Source organism: Canis lupus, chromosome 9 (assembly GCF_003254725.2).
Source record: "Canis lupus dingo isolate Sandy chromosome 9, ASM325472v2, whole genome shotgun sequence".
In the NCBI taxonomy this organism is placed as follows: domain Eukaryota; kingdom Metazoa; phylum Chordata; class Mammalia; order Carnivora; family Canidae; genus Canis; species Canis lupus.
Window position 1 is genome coordinate 23373961 of NC_064251.1, and position 20294 is coordinate 23394254.

Consider the following 20294-nt stretch of genomic DNA (forward strand, 5'->3'; position numbering starts at 1 on the left):
GGAGCCGGCTCAAAATATGTCCTTCCTGTGTTCAAAACGTTAAGGTAGCCAAACGATTGAATCGATGGGCTCCCAAACTGCGGCTGACCAGATTCTGTTGTGTGCCTGGGACGTAGCAGGCATTCGGTAAATATTTGCGGAAGGTCTGAAAGAAGCGGGTGTGTTTTATTGATGACCTCTAAAACCTTCAAGGGGAAAAAAATTAAAAATAAATGAATAAAACCTTCAAGGGAAATATTTCCATGTCACAACGCACTTGATGAGATAGGTTTGTTCAAACTGAACCCTGGGAACTTGGCTGCAGTTAACTCAAACTGCTGTGTGGGTACAAAACGATAGAAACTCCACCAATACCTAGTAAAATGATGGTGGTTTGTCATCGTGGGTAAATCATTACGGTGGGAGTTTTGTTTGCGGTTCTTAATAAACCTCTCATTGAAAAATTCCCCCTTCTACAATTTTCTGAAATTGCTAGCCGGTAAATGAAAACATGCAAATCAGCAAAACAAAGAAAAATGAAGATGCTAAGAAAAGACTGTCTATTGAAAGGATCTATCAAAAGAAAACCCAACTGGAACATATTTTGCTCCGCCCGGACACCTACATTGGCTCTGTGGAATTAGTGACCCAGGTAAAACCAAGTAATTTAATGTGGTTATGAAGTAGTTAAAATGTGTACTTTTCCAGGTTAATTTTCTATGTATTCCACGTACTTTGTGTGTCACTAGACCTGGCCTAAGCTATCATATATATGTTGTAGTATTTAATCCAGATATAATAATGATGATAAAACAATAAATATAGGGTAAAAAAGAAAAGTAACTATATTTCCTTGCCTTATTTCTAGCAAATGTGGGTTTACGATGAAGATATTGGCATGAACTATAGGGAAGTCACCTTTGTCCCTGGGTTGTACAAAATCTTTGATGAGATTCTGGGTGAGTAAATTCTTTCATATAAATATCTACTGGTCAAATCCTTCCTAAGTATCCTTCTTAGCAAACCCTCTATAACCAGAGCTCCTGTCATTTCAAACAATAGCTGGCAAGGTGAAGAAGATTACTGGAGTCTGGCAAGTTTAATTCTTTCCTAGAAACAGTGCTATGAATAAATGTTAAATTAACACCTAGTTAATACTGCTTTTTTCTTTCTATATCTTAATTTTTTTAAATACTTCAGTTTCTTACGAATGTGTATTTTCTTTCAGTCAATGCTGCAGACAACAAACAAAGGGACCCAAAAATGTCTTGTATTAGAGTCACAATTGACCCGTAAGTCTCTTGCATGATCTTTTGGTTTGTTATAGCTCGTGGTTACTGTTAGTTGCATTTACTTTGATTTATACTAACACTGACCTTTTTATTAAATGAAATTCTGCAAAAGCACAGAAAAGCAGAATGCTACAATGAACAATCTTTGATACCTACACCTAGATCCAACAGTTATCAGCGCTTTGCCATTTTTGCTCCATCCATACTTTTTCAGTTATTTCAAAATAAATTACAGACATTATGACACTTGACACTTGACATTATGACATTTGACATTATGACAAAATTTATGACCTAAATTTTTCAGTAAGCATCTCCAATAATTGCTCTAAGCATTCTGGAGTCCAGAGCTTTCACTTTTTCTCATGATGCTATTCATTTTTTTTTTTTTCGATTAATAACTTCTTTATTCTGGAAAAGCAAATGAAAGTCATATTCATATAAACACTGACATTACAAAGTACAGGGAAAAGGGGAAGGGAGAAGGAAACACAAACTTCTACAAATCCTGCTAATACTGTCTCACCAAACAAGACCATAATGCTTCGTCCAATATTCAATCACTTATATAATAAACCACAAATAAAATCTTCTCTGGAAGATACATTGCTCTTCTTTGAGACGTCAGGGAAAAGGGACTGGAAGTTGGGGTAGGAGGCTTTATTCTTTTGGCAGATCCTCTCAGTCATTATAGATATTGCTGCACTGTTAATAAAAAATATATGCTTCTCTGTAAAGCATTAAAAAAAAAATCCAAGGATGAGATGGCTGAGGTCTCAGCTCAAGTATCTCCAAATACACTGTTGTCCATCCCCTGACCTTTCCGTGTGTTATTTCTTGGTTGTTTTCCGGATCAATGCCATTCTCTGTTTGTGGGCCTCTGTGGTGCAAGCCTTTTTGTAGGGTCGGATTTCTTCAGAGCCAAATCCTGGGATCCACATGTTCCACTGGCGTTCTAGATGCAGCTGGACATCTTTCACCTCCAGGGTGCTGGACTTGCGATGCCGAGCAAGCTGGCAGGCTGCTGTCACCACACTCTCAATAAAATCATCAGCAATCTGCAGCAGCATCTCCTCCACATCTTCATCCAATTGCTCATTAGGATCCACTTCTCTTACTAAGTCTTGTAATTTCTTCTTGGTCAATACCTGATTGTTCTCAGGGCTGAGACGCCCTCCTGTCCCAGGAGTGCCTGGTATCTTTACCACTGTAGTGCTATTGGCCATGGAGCCTTGTGGAGGGGTGCTGGCTGGTTCCGGTTTTATGGATGAGAAATTGGAGAGGTTGATTAGGGCTGAGGGGCCAAACTGGTTCATAATCTGCCGAGCTTTGGACTTCAGCTCATAGAGCTTATCGAGATCCTCTTTCTTTTTGGAGCTGTGAGGACCAAGGCCAATCAAAGGCAGCAGCGTCTATCTCCCCATGATATGCGGACTCATGATGCTATTCAAATAGGAAACCAGCAGGTGGTGATAGAGAATAATTGGATCTAATATTTCTGGTTATAAATGCTGAGTATCCCTTTGTGGGTACTCAAGGTGCTTGTTTCACCTTTTTATTAGCCTGATCTGTTATGGCATAAACTGCTTTAGGTTCTCTGGGGGGAAGTGTGTTAATGAGGTACTTGAATGTTCCTTAAGGGCTTGATATCCTAGTCTTTAAAAAAATGTTGAGCTAGTTTTAGTCTTTTTTGTAGATAATACTAAGCATAACTTGGAATAAGATCTGTGGTGTTAATCTGGTTATAACTGAGCTACTATCTTATGAGAATTAACTTAAAAAAAAACAAGAGAGGGGCAGCCCCAGTGGCTCAGCAGTTTAGCACCACCTTCAGCCCAGAGTGTGATCCTGGAGACTCAGAAATTGAGTCCCATGGAAATTGAGTCCCACGTCGGGCTCCTGGCATGGAGCCTGTTCCTCCCTCTGCCTGTGTCTCTGCCTCTCTCTCTCTCTCTCTTTCTCTCATGAATAAATAAATATAAATAAAATCTTAAAAAAAATAAGAGAGAAATAACTCCAAATAAATTTTTAGCTTTTTTTTTTTTTTTTTTTTGGCCAGCAGAGCAATTTACAATTGGTAATATTTTGCCCTTTCATATTTGTTTTGCGCTGTGCTTTGTTGGATGGGAAAGCTAAGGTTGCTAGGCAGTACAGATAGATGATCCTCTTAAAAGCAACATAATAGGGGCACCTGGGTGGCTCAGTCGGTTAAGTGTCAGACTCTTGATTTCAGGTCATGTCATGATTTCAGGATCCTGGGATCCAGCCCCAAGTAGGGCTCTGCCCACCAAGGAGTCTGCTTTAGGGTTTTTCTCTCCCTTTCTCTCCCCATCTCAAACATTCTCTCTCTCTCTCTCTCTCTCTCTCTCAAATAAATAAATCTTTTAAAAAACAAAAAAGAAAACAGTTTAATGATATTGTTTCCAAATTTTGTCCTTTCCATTGAGCATAAATCATTTCCCTTTGTTTATCCTAACATTTTAAAACTTCATATTTTTTCAGCATTATCAGTATCTGCCCAGGTGTTGGAAGGGATTAATTTTTTTTTCCTCTTGGCTCCTATTTCAGGAGGGTCAGGAACTAAACATGGTGGGAAAAGTACTTCATGCTGAATTTCAGAATATATGTATGAAAAAGAGTCATAGAGGGGGCAGCCCGGGTGGCTCAGCGGTTTAGCGCTGCCTTCGGCCCAGGGCGTGATCCTAGAGACGCAGGATCAAGTCCCACGTCAGACTCCGTGCATGGAGCCTGCTTCTCCCTCTGCCTGTGTCTCTGTCTCTCTCTCTCTCTTTCTCTCTCTGTGTCTCTCATGAATAAATAAAGTCTTAAAAAAAGTCATAGAAATTGAGACTTGAGAATTTCTATATTTTAAGAATAACATTTAAGTATAAAAAATATTAAGCACTAGTTTACCTTTTATTTTATTTATTTATTCATGAGAGACAGAGACGCAGGCAGAGGGAGAAGCAGGCTCCATTCAGGGAGCCCGACATGGGACTCGATCCTGTGTCTCCAGGATCCCGCCCTGGGCTGAAGGTGGCACTAAACCACTGAGCCACCGGGGCTGCCCTTAACCATGTATTTTACAATAAAAGTTTCATTCTTCCTTTCTTAGGGAAAACAATTTAATTAGTATATGGAATAATGGGAAAGGTATTCCTGTTGTTGAACACAAAGTTGAGAAGATGTATGTCCCAGCACTCATCTTTGGACAGCTCCTAACTTCTAGTAACTATGATGATGATGAAAAGAAAGTAACAGGTAGAGTATGGAGGAAAATAACATACTTTTTGCTGATAAAGCACACTTTTAAGTGACTGTGGCATAAATTCCAATATTTTAATAATAATAAATCTCTATAATTGATTTGCATTGCCAGTGATAACAAAGTCTTTTACATTTATTTGCTCAGGTGGTCGAAATGGCTATGGGGCCAAATTGTGTAACATATTCAGTACCAAGTTTACTGTGGAAACAGCCAGTAGAGAATACAAGAAAATGTTCAAACAGGCAAGTAAATAAGTATCCTGTGTCTCAATTATAAATTGTACTTTAGCAATTTATAACAGCATTAATGGCTGGTTTAATGTAATGTAATTTATAAGCTATTAAATCATGGAAAATTATTCACGAACATATATTAAGTTATTTTTTAGCACTTCTAAATTTGTTTTTCTAGTTTGTTGTGAAAAGACTTGAATTTTTTATCTTCCTATTTTTTACTTTCACAGACGTGGATGGATAACATGGGAAGGGCTGGTGAGATGGAACTCAGGCCATTTAATGGGGAAGATTATACATGTATTACCTTCCAGCCTGACTTGTCCAAGTTTAAAATGCAAAGCCTAGATAAAGACATTGTTGCACTGATGGTTAGAAGAGCATACGATATTGCTGGATCCACTAAAGATGTCAAAGTCTTTCTCAATGGAAATAAACTACCAGTAAGCATTTTCTGGGGTGTTGTTAAGAGCAGTGAGGGACTTTATATAAAGATCATCATTAGAGGAAAAATTGATTTTTTTTCCTCCCATATTTTTTTTTACCACTTCTAGGATACGTTCCTGAAAAGATAACAGTATGCTACATTTTTTTTACTTAGCTCTTTCAGACTCACTAAAAGAACTGTTTTTCTCAGTCTCCTAAACAAATCCTATTATACCCCTTAATGACAATTCTCTTATGCCCATCATTGAACATCATTAGTTTTGAAAAATCCTCATGGTCTATCATTGGATACTTTTTATAACTTTTTTCTAATACCATAACTTTCAATTCCTGTACAGGTAAAAGGATTCCGTAGCTACGTAGATATGTATCTGAAGGATAAGGTAGATGAAACTGGCAATCCATTGAAAATTATCCATGAACAAGTAAACCCCAGGTGGGAAGTATGTTTAACAATGAGTGAAAAAGGCTTTCAGCAAATTAGCTTCGTCAACAGCATTGCTACCTCCAAGGTAATTTCACTTTTGTATTAATCATGATTTATCTTTACATTTTTAATGAATAAAATGAACTCGGATATTTGGCTGCCTTGGCATAAAGCTAAGTTAGATTTTTAAAAATAATTGGTCATTATCATAATTTTGAGGATGGTGAGCTTTACAGTTTGGTTTATTTCCCCATTAGGGTGGCAGACATGTTGATTATATAGCTGATCAGATTGTGACTAAACTTGTTGATGTTGTGAAGAAGAAGAACAAGGGTGGTGTTGCAGTAAAAGCACATCAGGTATGATATTTTAGCAGTTTTTCTAAAGTCAAGTAAGAAGAGAAAGGCTATAAATAAAGCATAAGTTTATAGTGATGTAATATCAACTTTTCCTGCAGGTGAAAAATCACATGTGGATTTTTGTGAATGCCTTGATTGAAAACCCAACCTTTGACTCTCAGACGAAAGAAAACATGACTTTACAAGTCAAGAGCTTTGGATCAACATGCCAATTAAGTGAAAAATTCATCAAAGCTGTGAGTATCTACAGGGAAATAAGAAATAGAAGCACCTTGCTTTATTTCCATTGCCCTTCTCTGCTCTGCAAAAACCAAGATTCTTCCCATATGTCTTCTGCCTCTGAAAAAAGGTAAAAATTGCTTTCACCTCACTGGTCTTATTACAGCCTTAATTATCATCTATATGCCTATATATTTCCCATTACATTATCACTGTTCAATTTATTCTTTAGATTTTTATTTATTCATTCATTCATGAGAGAGAGAGAGAGAGGCAGAGACACAGGCAGAGGGAGAAGCAAGCCCCATGCAGAGCCTGATGTGGGATTTGATCCCAGGTCTCCAGGATCAGGCCCTGGGCTGAAGGCAGCGCTAAACCGCTGAGCCACCAGGGCTGCCCCACTGTTCAATTTAGATCACTTTTGAACTCAGCCCATTTAACTGCTTACCAAACAGCTTTGAATGCCTAAAGTTGACTCTCAGTCAACACATCCAAAACTGTGTTTTGGTTCTTTCCGTACTCACTGGATCTCTATACGAGGAACTTCCCCACCCCCAAAAAACGAAACTATTTCCTATCTTAATAAAAGTCCCTAACCAACCACTAGGTTGCATAAACAAAGCTGAGAGCCTTCTCTTTACCCCCCTGCCTCCTCTGTAATCCAATCAGTAAGACTCATCTTTTGGATACTTCAGTAGCCTCTCACTATCATCTCTTTTCTGTATTACTGTAATGATTCTTAATGTTCGTAACAGTTCAGTCCTTCTTTTTCAATGCCCTTGAGTAATCTTTTTGTCTTAAAGCACACGTTTTTGTCTTCATTCTCTTGAAGTCTTTTGGTAACTTCCACCCTTAGAAAAAGTCTAGGGGCGCCTTCCTGACTTAGTGGAGTATGTGACTCTTGATCTCGGGTTAGAAGTTTGAGCCCCACATTGGGTATAGAGATTACTTAAAATGTTTAAAAAAAGAAATGGGTGGCCCCTGGGTGGCTCAGTAGATTAAGTGTCTGACTCGTGATTTTGGCTCAGGTCCTAATCTCATGAGTTGTGAGATGGAGCTGCACATTGAACTCCGTGCTCAGGTGGGGAGTCTGCTTAGGATTCTCTATCCCTCTGCTACTCCTCCCACTTGCATGTACTCATTCTCTCTATCTTTCTCAAATAAATAAATCTTTAAAAATTAAAAAAAAAAATCTTTTTAAGACCAAATTCTTTAATGTGGCCTATAAGACTGCCATCTCCAACCTCATCTCAGTATCACTTTTTCCTGTGTTATCTAAGTTTCAGTCCTACTGTCTTCAAATTACTCAGTAGCATTAGTACTCTTGCCCCCCTCCTCAGAGCTTTTCCACATGGTAATCCTTCTGCCTGAAATGCTTCCTGGATGTAGCACACTTTTATCCATAACACTCATCACACTTGTAATTTCTCATTTTATTTCCATTTTACTGTTGTATCTTAAAGTCCATGAAGACAAGGACCTGACCAATTTGTTTTAACCACTAAATCTCCAACATGGACTCAGTGCTTAGCACAACATAAATATGTAGTCAGTAAGTATTTATTGAACGAATGAACCAAAGGAACCAGTTCCCTCAGTTATGATAACCTAAGACAGGAAGACGTAGCCTCTGTCTGAATTTTTTTTTTTTTTTTGCCTCTTTGCAAACTTTGGATTATTTTTATTTTTATAGGAACTCATTTGTATTCTAGATTTCTAACCAAACTCTTCTTCCCAAATGTGAATCTTCTCATTTTCAGGCAACTGGCTGTGGTATTGTGGAAAGCATTCTAAACTGGGTAAAGTTTAAGGCCCAAATCCAATTAAACAAGAAGTGTTCAGCTGTAAAGCATAACAGAATCAAGGGAATTCCCAAACTTGATGATGCCAATGACGCAGGTACACATTTAATAATGCTTCCAAACATTAAATCATGTGATTTGATTATTTGTTTTATTCATTAAGAGCATACCATCAATACTTTCCCCTCAACATGTAATATTCAACAGAGTATTTTTCCATGGGTAAAAATCAGCCAATTCCATGTTATTGAATGTTGAGATCATTTCTAATTTTTGACTGTTACATTAATGTTGAGATGACTATTAAGAGTATAAAATAAGAATTTGTAGTGATCTGGGGTGCCTGGGTAGCTTAGTCAGTTAGGCGTCTAACTCACAATCTTGGCTTAGGTCTTGATCTTGAGTCATGAGTTCAGGCCCTGCCTTGGACTCTGCACTGAATGTGGAGCCTGCTTAAAAATATATATATAGTGATCTATTATCTAATGTAGGGTAGGTAAAAATTTTCCTCAAACCTCTTAGGTCCTGTCCGGATCTGAAAAAACAAATTTTTTTTTTAAGATTTTATTTATTTGTTTGTTTGTTTGTTTGTTTGTTTATGAGAGACCCAGACAGAGAGGCAGAGAAATAGGCAGAGGGAGAAGCAGGCTCCCTGCAGGGAGCCTGATGAGGGATTTGATCCCAGGACCCCGGGATCATGACCTGAGCAAAAGGCAGATGCTCAACCACTGAGCCACCAAGGAGTCCCACTGTATCTAAAAATTAAACTGACAAAGACAGGTTAACTGATGAAAAACATACAAATTTATTTAAATAAATTTTACTTGACACAGGAGCTTTCATAGGGAAATGCCGCCCCAAAGAGAGGGTTAAACCTGAGTGTTTTTGTTAGATTTGAGGAAAAGTAGAAAGATATGATAAGAGCAGAGTATGAACTAAGTATAGTAAACGGGGGGAAGCTCAGTGAGGCCTACTCATTCAGATTCTTTTCAGTGTCTCTCTGGGAGATAAGAACATTCCCTTCCTCTGTGGTATATGGAGGGCACCTCTTACATTAGGGTCTCATGACCTGCTTCAGGGTAGAAGGTTGGGGGATGAGATCAGACTGACCTTGCTTTTAACATTTTCTCAAGCTCTTTCAGCTTAAAATATTTAGTATGCAAGTGCCCTATTTTGGGGGGGTTCTAAGCCCCATCACTAACAAATATTTTTAACATAACATGATCAAATGAATGTCTAGCAATAGTGTAACTATCACGAGAAATTAGCATAAGAGAGGCACCTGGCTGGCTCTGTTGTTGTAGTATGTGACTCTTGGTCTCATGGTTGTGACTTCAGGCTCCATGTTGGGTAGGTAAGGAGATTACTTAAAATCATTTAGAGGTGCCTGGGTGGCTCAGTCAGTTAAGTATCTGCCTTCAGCTCAGGTTATGATCCCAGGGTCCTGAGATTGAGCCCTGCATCAGGCTCCCTTTGCTTGCTACTCCACATGTTTGTGCATACTTTCTCACTCTTTCCCTCTTTCTCTCTGTCAAATGGATAAATAAAATCTTTTTAAAAAATAAAATATTTTTCAGAAAATTCAGAAAAAAATCATCTGAGAAACTAGGATTTTTTTTTTACTATGAACATTAGTTCTAATATATATCTAATTACTACTGTTTTATCACAAAACTGTTAATAGCATGTCTGAGTTAGTATATTTGAGGTTTGAACTAAATGTTCCAATATTAATTTGTGTATTTTTATTTTAGGGGGTCGAAACTCCAATGAGTGTACACTTATCCTGACTGAAGGAGACTCAGCTAAAACTTTGGCTGTTTCAGGCCTTGGTGTGGTTGGGAGAGACAAATATGGAGTTTTCCCACTTAGAGGAAAAATACTCAATGTTCGAGAAGCTTCTCATAAACAGGTAGAACCATCTTTAGAATCTAAATCTAGTTGTATAATGCAGGACTTCATGCTTATATTTCATTCCCTCACTGGGCATTTTGAAACCTATTTTAGATAGTTAATTGTTATTATTGTTATTTTTTTAATTTTTATTTATTTATGATAGTCACAGAGAGAGAAAGAGAGGCAGAGACACAGGCAGAGGGAGAAGCAGGCTCCATGCACCGGGAGCCCGATGGGAATCGATCCCGGATCTCCAGGATCGCGCCCTGGGCCAAAGGCAGGCGCCAAACCGCTGTGCCACCCAGGGATCCCTTGTTATTATTTTTAAGACATTGAGTATATTGTAGCATATCTTAACAGATCTTTCTGGCTAAAGTATAAGCTAATAATTGAAAATAGTGGAACTTAAGAAAATCCAAACAACATATACCGTCCTATTTTATTTTCAGATTTATAAGCAAAACATTACCTTTTATATCCATTTTAGATCATGGAAAATGCTGAAATTAATAATATCATCAAGATCGTGGGTCTTCAGTACAAGAAAAACTATGACGATGAAGATTCATTGAAGACTCTTCGTTATGGGAAGATAATGATTATGACAGATCAGGTCAGATTTGCTTTCAAATATATTAGATTATTACACTAAATTAACATGTCTTAACTGTTGCATTGCTTTCCTGCTATGGAAGGAAATTATTTAACCTGGAGCTTTATTCATCACATGTATGTTATACATACAGGTTAAGTGCTTGGATTTGAATAGCCTTTTTTTTTTTTTTTAATCCCCATAGAAAAATTTTAGAGAAATTACCAGTAGGTCAAGCATAATTGTTTTTAGTTTTGAAATAATTATTTTGTGTTTTTCTTTCCAAATATTTCTAGGACCAAGATGGTTCCCATATCAAAGGCTTGCTGATTAATTTTATCCATCATAACTGGCCCTCTCTTCTACGGCATCGTTTTCTGGAGGAATTTATCACTCCGATTGTAAAGGTATGTTAACTTCTAAATTACCATAATGGATATTTTAAGGCCCTACTCAACACTTTATACACATTTTTACCCCATGATGTACAGTATACAGGGGACTCGAGTCAAAACCACAGCAATGTGTTCTTTACCACAGGTGTCTAAAAACAAACAAGAAATGGCATTCTATAGCCTTCCTGAATTTGAAGAATGGAAGAGTTCTACTCCAAATCATAAAAAATGGAAAGTCAAGTACTACAAAGGTTTGTAAGGAAACCCACATAGAATTTCTCATTTTGTTTTAAACCATTATACAAGATTATATGGAGTAACTTAGTATTCTTGGTTGCATAGGTTTGGGTACCAGCACATCAAAAGAAGCTAAAGAATACTTTGCAAATATGAAAAGACATCGTATTCAGTTCAAATACTCCGGTCCTGAAGATGATGCTGCCATCAGCTTGGTCAGTTTGAATTCTGTTTCATACATTCTAGTTTTGTAAATCACTACTTTTAACTAGTTAATTGAAACATAAATATTTATATAGTAGAATGTTTTATAGGGGTGCCTGGGTAATTCAGTTGATTAAGTGTCTGCCTTTGGCTCGGGTCATGATCCCAGAGTCCTGGGATCAGGCACTGAGTCGGGCTCCCTGCTCCATGGAGAGCCTGCTTCTCCCTCTTCCTCTGCCTGCCACTCCACTCCCCCTGCTTATGCTTTCTACCTCTGTCAAGTGAATAAATAAAATCTTTTAAAAAAAATGTTTTATAGAATATAGAATGTTTTTAGTAAACATATCCTAGAGAAAGGGACCATATGTTTTAGGAAACTGAGTAAGACTGTTCGTACCAGTGACCTGTTATTTTTATCTCTAATTTGTAGGCCTTTAGCAAGAAACAGATAGATGATCGAAAGGAATGGTTAACTCATTTCATGGAAGATAGAAGACAACGGAAGTTACTTGGCCTTCCTGAGGTAAAAACTGTATATATTCAGGCACCTGAATGACTCATTTGGTTTGGCTCTTCATTTTGGCTCAGGTTGTGATTTCAGGGTCATGAAATTGAGCCCCATATGGGGCTTTGTGCTGGGAGCCTGTTTGGGATTCTCACAATCTCAATAGCCCTGCATGTGCTCAATCTTAAAAAAAAAAAAATCCTACAACACAATGACTAATAGCTTCAGTAAAAAATTTAATAATAGGCAACTATATGAATGTGCTTATTTAGACTGCTGCATAAGTGTATGGAGCCTCAAAAATTAAAAAGGTAGGGCAGCCCAGGTGGCTCAGCAGTTTAGCGCTACCTTCCGCACAGAGTGTGATCCTGGAAACCCAGGATCAAGTCCCACATCAGGCTCCCTGCATAGAGCCTGCTTCTCCCTCTGCTTGTGTCTCTGCTTCTATCTCTCTCTGTGTCTGTCATGAATAAATAAAATATTAAAAAAAAAAAATTAAAGGGCAATGTAGGGATCCCTGAGTGGCTCAGCGGACTTAGCGCCTGCCTTTGGCCCAGGGCATGATCCTGGAGTCCCAGGATTAAGTCCCACATCAGACTCCCTGCATGGAGCCTGCTTCTCCCTCTGCCTGTGTCTCTGCCTCACTCATACTCTCTGTGTGTGTGTCTCTCATGAATAAATAAATCTTTAAAAACTAAAAAGGCAGTGCTGTTTTTCTTAATTGTGCAACAATTAAATTTGCTTTATCTTTGTTTTTTTGTTTTGTTTTGTTTTTAATTTGCTTTATCTTTGAAACAGTAAAATACTTCTATAAAATTCTGTATCTTTGAGGGATTTAAGAATTATCACAGAAATGATATGATGAAAGATTTCTGTTTTATTTATTTGTTTGTTTCAAGCATTATTAAAGTCAATGATCTTTTTTTATTTTAAACTAGATCATGTAATACTCTCTTTGATCCCTCAGGATTACTTGTATGGGCAAACTACCACATATCTGACATACAATGACTTTATAAATAAGGAACTTATCCTGTTCTCAAATTCTGATAACGAGAGATCTATCCCATCTATGGTGGATGGTGAGTTCCAATTTGTTAGCCTGTTTTTGTCCTACATAGAAATCAATGTCCAAAAATAGTTAAGTTGAGGATACTAATATTTGTACTTCTTTTATTTTAAAGGCTTGAAACCAGGTCAAAGAAAGGTTTTGTTTACCTGTTTCAAACGGAATGACAAGCGAGAGGTGAAGGTTGCCCAGTTGGCTGGGTCAGTGGCTGAGATGTCCTCTTATCATCATGGTGAGGTAAACACACAATCCATAATGTTTCCAGAAAGCATTATAGCGGTAATACCTGCAAAATCATTTTCCAAACACTTAGAGTACTTGATGAGATGAACACTTGTTTATCCATAATAGAAGATGCCTCCAAGGTTGAATAGGACTTGATAGAAATTATTGGAAAGCAAGAGCCCTGAATTTGGTGAAATCTGTCAAACTGTAAATGTGCTTATCCTTTGACCTAACAAATCAATTTCTAAAAATAATCTTGGGCAGCCCGGTGGCTCAGCGGTTTAGGGCTGCCTTCAGCCCAGGGCATGATTTTGGAGACCCTGTGCACTTGGCAGCCATAACGTGGGCTGAGAAAGGCCAGAGCTAGGCTTGCGGGAGTAGGGGCCAGCTCAGTCTCGCCAAACAAAACCTTAACAGGAGGGGCACCTGGGGGTTGAGCGTCTGCCTTCGGCTCAGGACATGATGCTGGAGTCCCCGGATCGAGTCCCACGTCAGGCTCCCTGCATGGAGCCTGCTTCTCCCTCTGCCTGTTGCGCTCTCTCTCTCTCTCTTTCTCTGTGTGTTTCTCATGAATAAATACATAAAATCTTTTAAAAAATAATAATAATAACGTTCTGGTAAGGGGACTCATAAATCTACAAGTATCTATGTTCAAAGATATTTAGTGATGTTTAATATACCTTTGTGAGGCTAAAATTTAGACATTGAAAATGTCCATCAATTGGAAAATTGTTGTAGATTGTGACACTTCCATGCCTGGAATCCATTATATAACCGAAGTAAATCTGTGTGTACTAACATTGAGAATATCCACAGTCCATTGTTAGTGAGGAGAAAGAGAGCCAGAACAATACTTAAAGCAAAATACCTAGAAGGGTATGCTCCAGGTTGTTAACTTTGGTTATCCCTGTCAATTGAAAAAGACAACTTTCTAATTTTTATATTTCTGAATTGCTTAACTTTATACAAATATATTCCCTTTATCTTTTGTGATTATAGTTTTTTGCATTCATTATATTTTAAAGAACTAAGTTGCCTATAGGTTTCTAGAACTTTAAACGTAATGATTATGTTGCTTGTTGCTTTCAGTTAAAATATTGTTAGCATTTGGTAAATGTTCACATATTTGTCAAATGCTTACCCTGCAGCAAGGGTAGGGTAAAAAAAATCAAATATTTTCCTTACTTCAGGGTATAATCACAATATAAATAGAAGGCCAACACACACACACGCACACACAACTATAGATTAAAGTGATGCATGCTAGCATAGAAAAAGAGCAAAGTGTTGTAACACAAACAAGGATATACTTCATTCTGCTAAAGGTGAAGAGAAGACCTATGCCCCCAAGGTTGAATAGGACTTAATAGAAACTATTAGAAGGCAAGAGCCCTGACCTTGGAGCCAGAAGTCTTGGGTTTATGTACATCTGCCATGTATTTATCTGGGAAGAGTCAATAAACATCTACACCTCATAAAACCCTACAGGATTATAGTGAGGCTTAGTCATAATGGATATGTATTAAAAGCCTCCAGATCTGATTAACGAATCTCTTTTCCACCTCTAGATGTCACTAATGATGACCATTATAAATTTGGCTCAGAATTTTGTGGGTAGCAATAATCTGAACCTCTTGCAGCCCATTGGTCAGTTTGGTACTAGGCTGCACGGTGGCAAGGATTCTGCTAGTCCTCGATACATCTTCACAATGCTCAGGTGGGTATGCTTTCAATTTCTAGTGAATTGCCATTTCTAATTTTCAAATGAATTTAGTTGACCAAAAATAAAAATTCAATTAATCAGAAAACGTAATTTTGATACACTTAGAATATTCTTTTTTTTTTTTTAACTAGTTCATTTAAGTTTAATTATGCTACTCTTTACAATAAACAAATTCAGGACGCCTGGGTGGCTTAGTGGTTGAGAACCTGCCTTTGGCGAAGGGTGTGATCCCAGCATTCTGGGATTGAGTCCCGCATTGGGCTCCTCACAGGGAATCTGCTTCTGTGTCTGCCTATGTCTCTGCCTCTACTCATTAATAAATAAATAAAATTCTTTAAAAAGAACAATAAACAATCTAAATTCTAATTCAGTTTGATAGCCATGCCTTTGAATTTCTTAGAAGTATTGTTTCCTTACCAACCTAATGTTTTTACTTCCATTTCTTATATTTTCTTTTCTTTCATTGTATAGAGCAGTGGTTCTCAACCAGGGTAGATTTTGCACTACCACCCCATCTCCCAGGAAACATAATGTAATGTCTGGAGACATTTTTGATAGTCATGACTAGGGGAGCTGTGCTACATCTAGTGGGCAGCAGCCAGAGATACTGCTAAATACACTATAGTGCATAGGATAGCCCCCCATAACAAGGAATTATCTGATCCAAAGTGTCAAAGCTGCCCAGGTTGAGAAACCCTGCTGTAGACTTGGGATCAGAGTAAAGAAGAGCTTAATTTTTCCTAAATATCATAGTTGAAATTTTACTTCCTTTATAAGTACGGAAAGTACATTATGAATAGTTTTCCGCTGTCATCCTATTCAATCGCTCAGCAGCATTGGATAATCACTTTATCCTCCTAGAAATTCTTTATTTGGCCTCTAAGACATCAAACTGTTGGCTTTCTTCCTTATTTGTCTTCTTTGCTGGGTCTTTCTCATCTTTCCAACCTAGAAGTACTGGCCTGCCCTGAAATTCCTTCATTAGCTCTCTTTCTACTAGCTACACTCACTTCCCATCCATGGATGATAATCCATCCATCTAGTCTCAATAGTTCCAACTCTGAATCTCTTACAGCTGTCTCTCAATATTTACCACTCAGATGTCTAATAAGTATCTCAAACCTAAGTCTGAAACAAAATTCTTAGTCTTCCTGTCTCAGTAAATGGGATGCCATCATCCTAATCCTCAGACTAAAAACCATGAAGTCACCTTTTTTCACAATGGTATCCAATCCATCACCAAATCCTACGGGCTTTGCATTAGACAAATATTAAGGCATCCCATTTATCTAAAGTAATATAGTCTACCATTCTTTCTTATGGCAGCCAACTAATTTCTTTTTTTTTTAAGTAGATCACTCTGGTTCAGAACCTTCTAACTGCTTCATTTAGAGTAAAATCTAAAGGACTTTACATGATCTATGTGTCCACTCCCCATATCTTTTGACTCCCATCTCATAATCTCCCTTCCAAACACAACTGGCCTCTGCCTATAATCAAACATGCCAAGCACACTCTTCAGGGCTTTTTACTTATTGATCCCTCTGCTTACAATAATCTTCAAATAAGCATATGATGGCTCATTCTCTCAATTTATTCTTTAGTATTATCCTTTCAGAAAGTGTTACCATTCCTCGGAACCTTCAATCACTCAGTCACTTTTACCTACTTTTTCTTTCTTAGCATTTACCCTACCACCTGACAAAATGCATGTCCATTGCCTTTCTCCCTGTAGTAGAATGTGATACTTTCTAGATACTTTATATTTGTGGTGTCTGGCACATACGAAGTGCTCAATAAATACTGTTAAATGATTATTCATCAGCAAATAAAGCCAAAGTAATTTTCATGCATAGATATGAGATAAACATATATCCTTCTTACAAGTTAAATATCAAAGCCAATATTTTTGTAAAATAATATTCTTTGTTTTCTTTAGCCCTTTGGCTCGGTTATTGTTTCCACCAAAAGATGATCAGACTTTAAAGTTTTTATATGATGACAATCAACGTGTTGAACCTGAATGGTACATTCCCATTATACCCATGGTGCTGATAAATGGTGCTGAAGGAATTGGTACTGGGTGGTCCTGCAAAATCCCCAACTTTGATATTCGTGAAGTTGTAAATAATATCAGGCGTTTGATGGATGGAGAAGAACCTTTGCCAATGGTAACTATTCTGTGTGTATCAGGATCCTTCATTTCCTTTTGGTCTCAATTCAGTAGATTATATGGTTAAAGAGGACACATATAAAATTTGTTTTGCCCTTTCATGTTCATTAGATTTAATGCTATTGGGATTTCTGTTTTTAGTGTCACATTTAGAAAACCTATTTTTCTTTAAAATACCAATTTAGCTTCCAAGTTACAAGAACTTCAGGGGTACTATTGAAGAGCTGGCTCCAAATCAGTATGTGATTAGTGGTGAAGTGGCTATACTTAATTCCACAACCATTGAAATCTCAGAGCTTCCTGTCAGAACATGGACCCAGGTAAGTAATTGTGGATTTCCTCTTTGATTTTTGTGATCGGAGAAACACTTTGCACTACTGCTTGTTGAATACTCCTAAGCCTGTATTTAAGACACTTACAAGGGGATTATGCCTTTCTTTAGACCTATAAAGAACAGGTTCTAGAACCCATGTTGAATGGCACTGAGAAGACACCACCTCTCATAACAGATTATAGGGAGTACCATACAGACACCACTGTGAAGTTTGTTGTGAAGATGACTGAAGAGAAACTGGCAGAGGCAGAGAGAGTGGGGCTACACAAAGTCTTCAAACTCCAAACTAGTCTCACATGCAACTCCATGGTATGTTTTAGAGGTACCCATGTTTGATTTATATTAAAGTTTAATATCAATTTTAAAAGAATATCCTAGAATACTTTTATATTTTTGAAGAATAAAGTCATTTTCCTAAAACCATTAAAGTTTAGCCAATTTACCTCTTCTTGGCTCTAATCCTATGTTTATTTTCTAGGTGCTTTTTGACCATGTAGGTTGTTTAAAGAAATATGACACAGTGTTGGATATTCTAAGAGACTTCTTTGAACTAAGGCTTAAATATTATGGATTAAGAAAAGAATGGCTTCTAGGAATGCTTGGCGCTGAATCTGCTAAACTGAACAATCAGGCTCGCTTTATCTTAGAGAAAATAGATGGCAAAATAATTATTGGTATGTTTTCAGATTAATAACTATCTGAAAAAAAAAATAACTATCTGCACTAAAACTACAATAATGCCTAACTTTAAACATTTGGAGGGAGAGCAAAATCCTTTAGTTCAGCTGATTACTTCTACAAGAATTTCTTTCAAATACCTAGGCATTTATAGCTTGAAAAAGATAGCTTTTCTTAGATTGAATATCTTGAGAAATCAAGATTTGGTTGACATTTAGACAGAGAATAGACAGAAAGATACCTATGTAAAGTGATCAAGAGAAGAAATGTTAAGTCTGAGAGAGGAGGGGCAGCCCCGGTGGCCCAGCAGTTTAGCTTCTGCCTTTGGCCCAGGGCATGATCCTGGAGACCCTGGGATCGAGTCCCACGTCAGGCTCCCTACATGGAGCCTGCTTCTCACTCTGCCTGTGTCTCTGCCTCTCTTCCTCTCTCTCTCTCTCTCTCTGTGTGCCTCTCATGAATAAATAAATAAATAAAATAAAATCTTTAAAAAGAAAGTCTGAGAGAGGAGAAAAAGGCTGGAACAAAGATTACAAATGGCTTATATTACAAGTAAATTGCATACTGAAGACTAAAAGAGCTATTTCCCAGGAAATGTTTTTTTAAAAAGATATTCTAGAAGCAACTAAGGGTTTAAGTGAGCAGGAAGAAAACAATTTTTATAAAAGCTGGAGTGTTAGTAAGGTTAGAAAAAATAGCCCCACCCTGGCCAGGACTAACTGGGAAAGCTAGGCAACTAACTTGTAGATTATAGTAGCAAGTCCCCAAAACATGGCAACATGAGTCCCTGGTGATCACAGAATAATTTTCTATTTTTAAAACTAATAACACTAGCATGTCCGGCCCCTGATTTCATAGAACTATTGTTTAAGACAAGGCTAAAATGAGTGATGTTGGACATGATTCAAAGAAAACAAAAGTAAAGATTGTATCTTGTTGACCGGAATTTAGGAAATAAGGGACTATCCAGTCTTCCTGAGTATAAAAGTGTAGAGAGTCTAAACATGTAATCTATATCAAGTTAATTGGTAAACGATAGTGCTCAGAAATTCATTCTGAAATACCTTATAGCTAGTAACTCAGTATCTCTCAAAGTGTAATAAATTGACTGCAGTCATTATTAGAAGAAAGGCACTCTAGAAAACAGGAATGGATGCAGCATGCAGAAATCAGTGATTGGGTTGGTGGCACTAAAATCTTGTCCAATCAAATATTAAAAATCTTAAAAGAGAATATAATTGAGGTAGATACTTATCAGAAATAAAGTTTTTATTGTCTTCTGTTCTTTTAGTGTTAACAATCAGGTCAACAATCTCATATGTGATTTGACTGTCCCCCTTGTGGTAATTTACATTTGTCGGTTTAGGAAAAAGACCTCTCTATACCACGATGTATAAATTGATGCAAAACAAAGACAGCTTAATTGTTAGTTTTAATCTTTTTGAATTAATATGGTAAAACCATATTCCTATCCTAAAATATTGCTCAAAACAATTACTTGTTTACATTTTTTTTAATAGAAAATAAGCCTAAGAAAGAATTAATTAAAGTTCTGATTCAGAGGGGATATGATTCGGATCCTGTGAAGGCTTGGAAAGAAGCTCAGCAAAAGGTAATTTCTCAATTAGCATTTTCTATGTTATTAAAAACTACGTATAATCTAATGTCTCTGTTTCACATTTCCTGTTAAAGCTACATTTTAATTCTTCCTCTAGGTACCAGATGAAGAAGAGAATGAAGAGAGTGACAATGAAAATGAAGCTGAAAAGAGTGACTCTGTAAGAGATTCTGGACCAACCTTCAACTACCTTCTTGATATGCCTCTTTGGTATCTCACCAAGGAGAAGAAGGATGAACTGTGCAAGCTGAGAAATGAAAAAGTGAGTTGTTAATGGAGGGTACATGTTATTCATTTCTAATGGTTAAAGTAAAAACTGTGTGCTTCATGAAATTAATTCTTAATTTTCTGACTGTCTTATGAAGGAGCAAGAACTAGAAACATTAAAGAGAAAGAGTCCAACAGATTTGTGGAAAGAAGACTTGGCTACTTTTGTTGAAGAGCTAGAGGTGTGTAGTTCATAATGCCCATATTAGAGTTTTTTGTTTTTGTTTTTTTAATTTATTTATGATAGTCACAGAGAGAGAGAGAGAGGCAGAGACACAGGCAGAGGGAGAAGCAGGCTCCATGCACCAGGGGCCCAACGTGGGATTCGATCCCGGGTCTCCAGGATCGCGCC

At 37.4% G+C, this 20294-nt stretch overlaps 2 protein-coding genes across 2 annotated transcripts in view; one reads left to right on the forward strand and one right to left on the reverse strand.

The window, feature by feature from the left end:
- The window catches only part of TOP2A (DNA topoisomerase II alpha), a 30005-nt gene that overhangs the window by 572 nt on the left and 9139 nt on the right, over positions 1–20294 (forward strand). Inside the window, exons 2-27 of the mRNA XM_025439926.2 lie at positions 476–631; positions 848–938; positions 1208–1271; positions 4387–4532; positions 4684–4781; positions 5003–5215; positions 5558–5731; positions 5904–6005; positions 6104–6241; positions 7985–8123; positions 9781–9938; positions 10410–10535; positions 10811–10921; positions 11055–11160; positions 11252–11361; positions 11781–11873; positions 12823–12937; positions 13040–13161; positions 14718–14866; positions 16812–17043; positions 17231–17365; positions 17488–17688; positions 17858–18053; positions 19578–19669; positions 19773–19937; positions 20041–20124. Coding sequence (XP_025295711.1) covers positions 476–631; positions 848–938; positions 1208–1271; positions 4387–4532; positions 4684–4781; positions 5003–5215; positions 5558–5731; positions 5904–6005; positions 6104–6241; positions 7985–8123; positions 9781–9938; positions 10410–10535; positions 10811–10921; positions 11055–11160; positions 11252–11361; positions 11781–11873; positions 12823–12937; positions 13040–13161; positions 14718–14866; positions 16812–17043; positions 17231–17365; positions 17488–17688; positions 17858–18053; positions 19578–19669; positions 19773–19937; positions 20041–20124 — 3516 coding nt within the window. The remainder of the gene's footprint in view (positions 1–475; positions 632–847; positions 939–1207; positions 1272–4386; positions 4533–4683; positions 4782–5002; positions 5216–5557; positions 5732–5903; positions 6006–6103; positions 6242–7984; positions 8124–9780; positions 9939–10409; positions 10536–10810; positions 10922–11054; positions 11161–11251; positions 11362–11780; positions 11874–12822; positions 12938–13039; positions 13162–14717; positions 14867–16811; positions 17044–17230; positions 17366–17487; positions 17689–17857; positions 18054–19577; positions 19670–19772; positions 19938–20040; positions 20125–20294) is intronic.
- LOC112655076 (transcription initiation factor TFIID subunit 12) lies at positions 1810–2702 on the reverse strand. The gene has a single exon (XM_025439927.3). It carries the CDS (start codon positions 2585–2587, stop codon positions 2102–2104), a length of 486 nt encoding a protein of 161 aa, XP_025295712.1. The 5' UTR covers positions 2588–2702; the 3' UTR covers positions 1810–2101.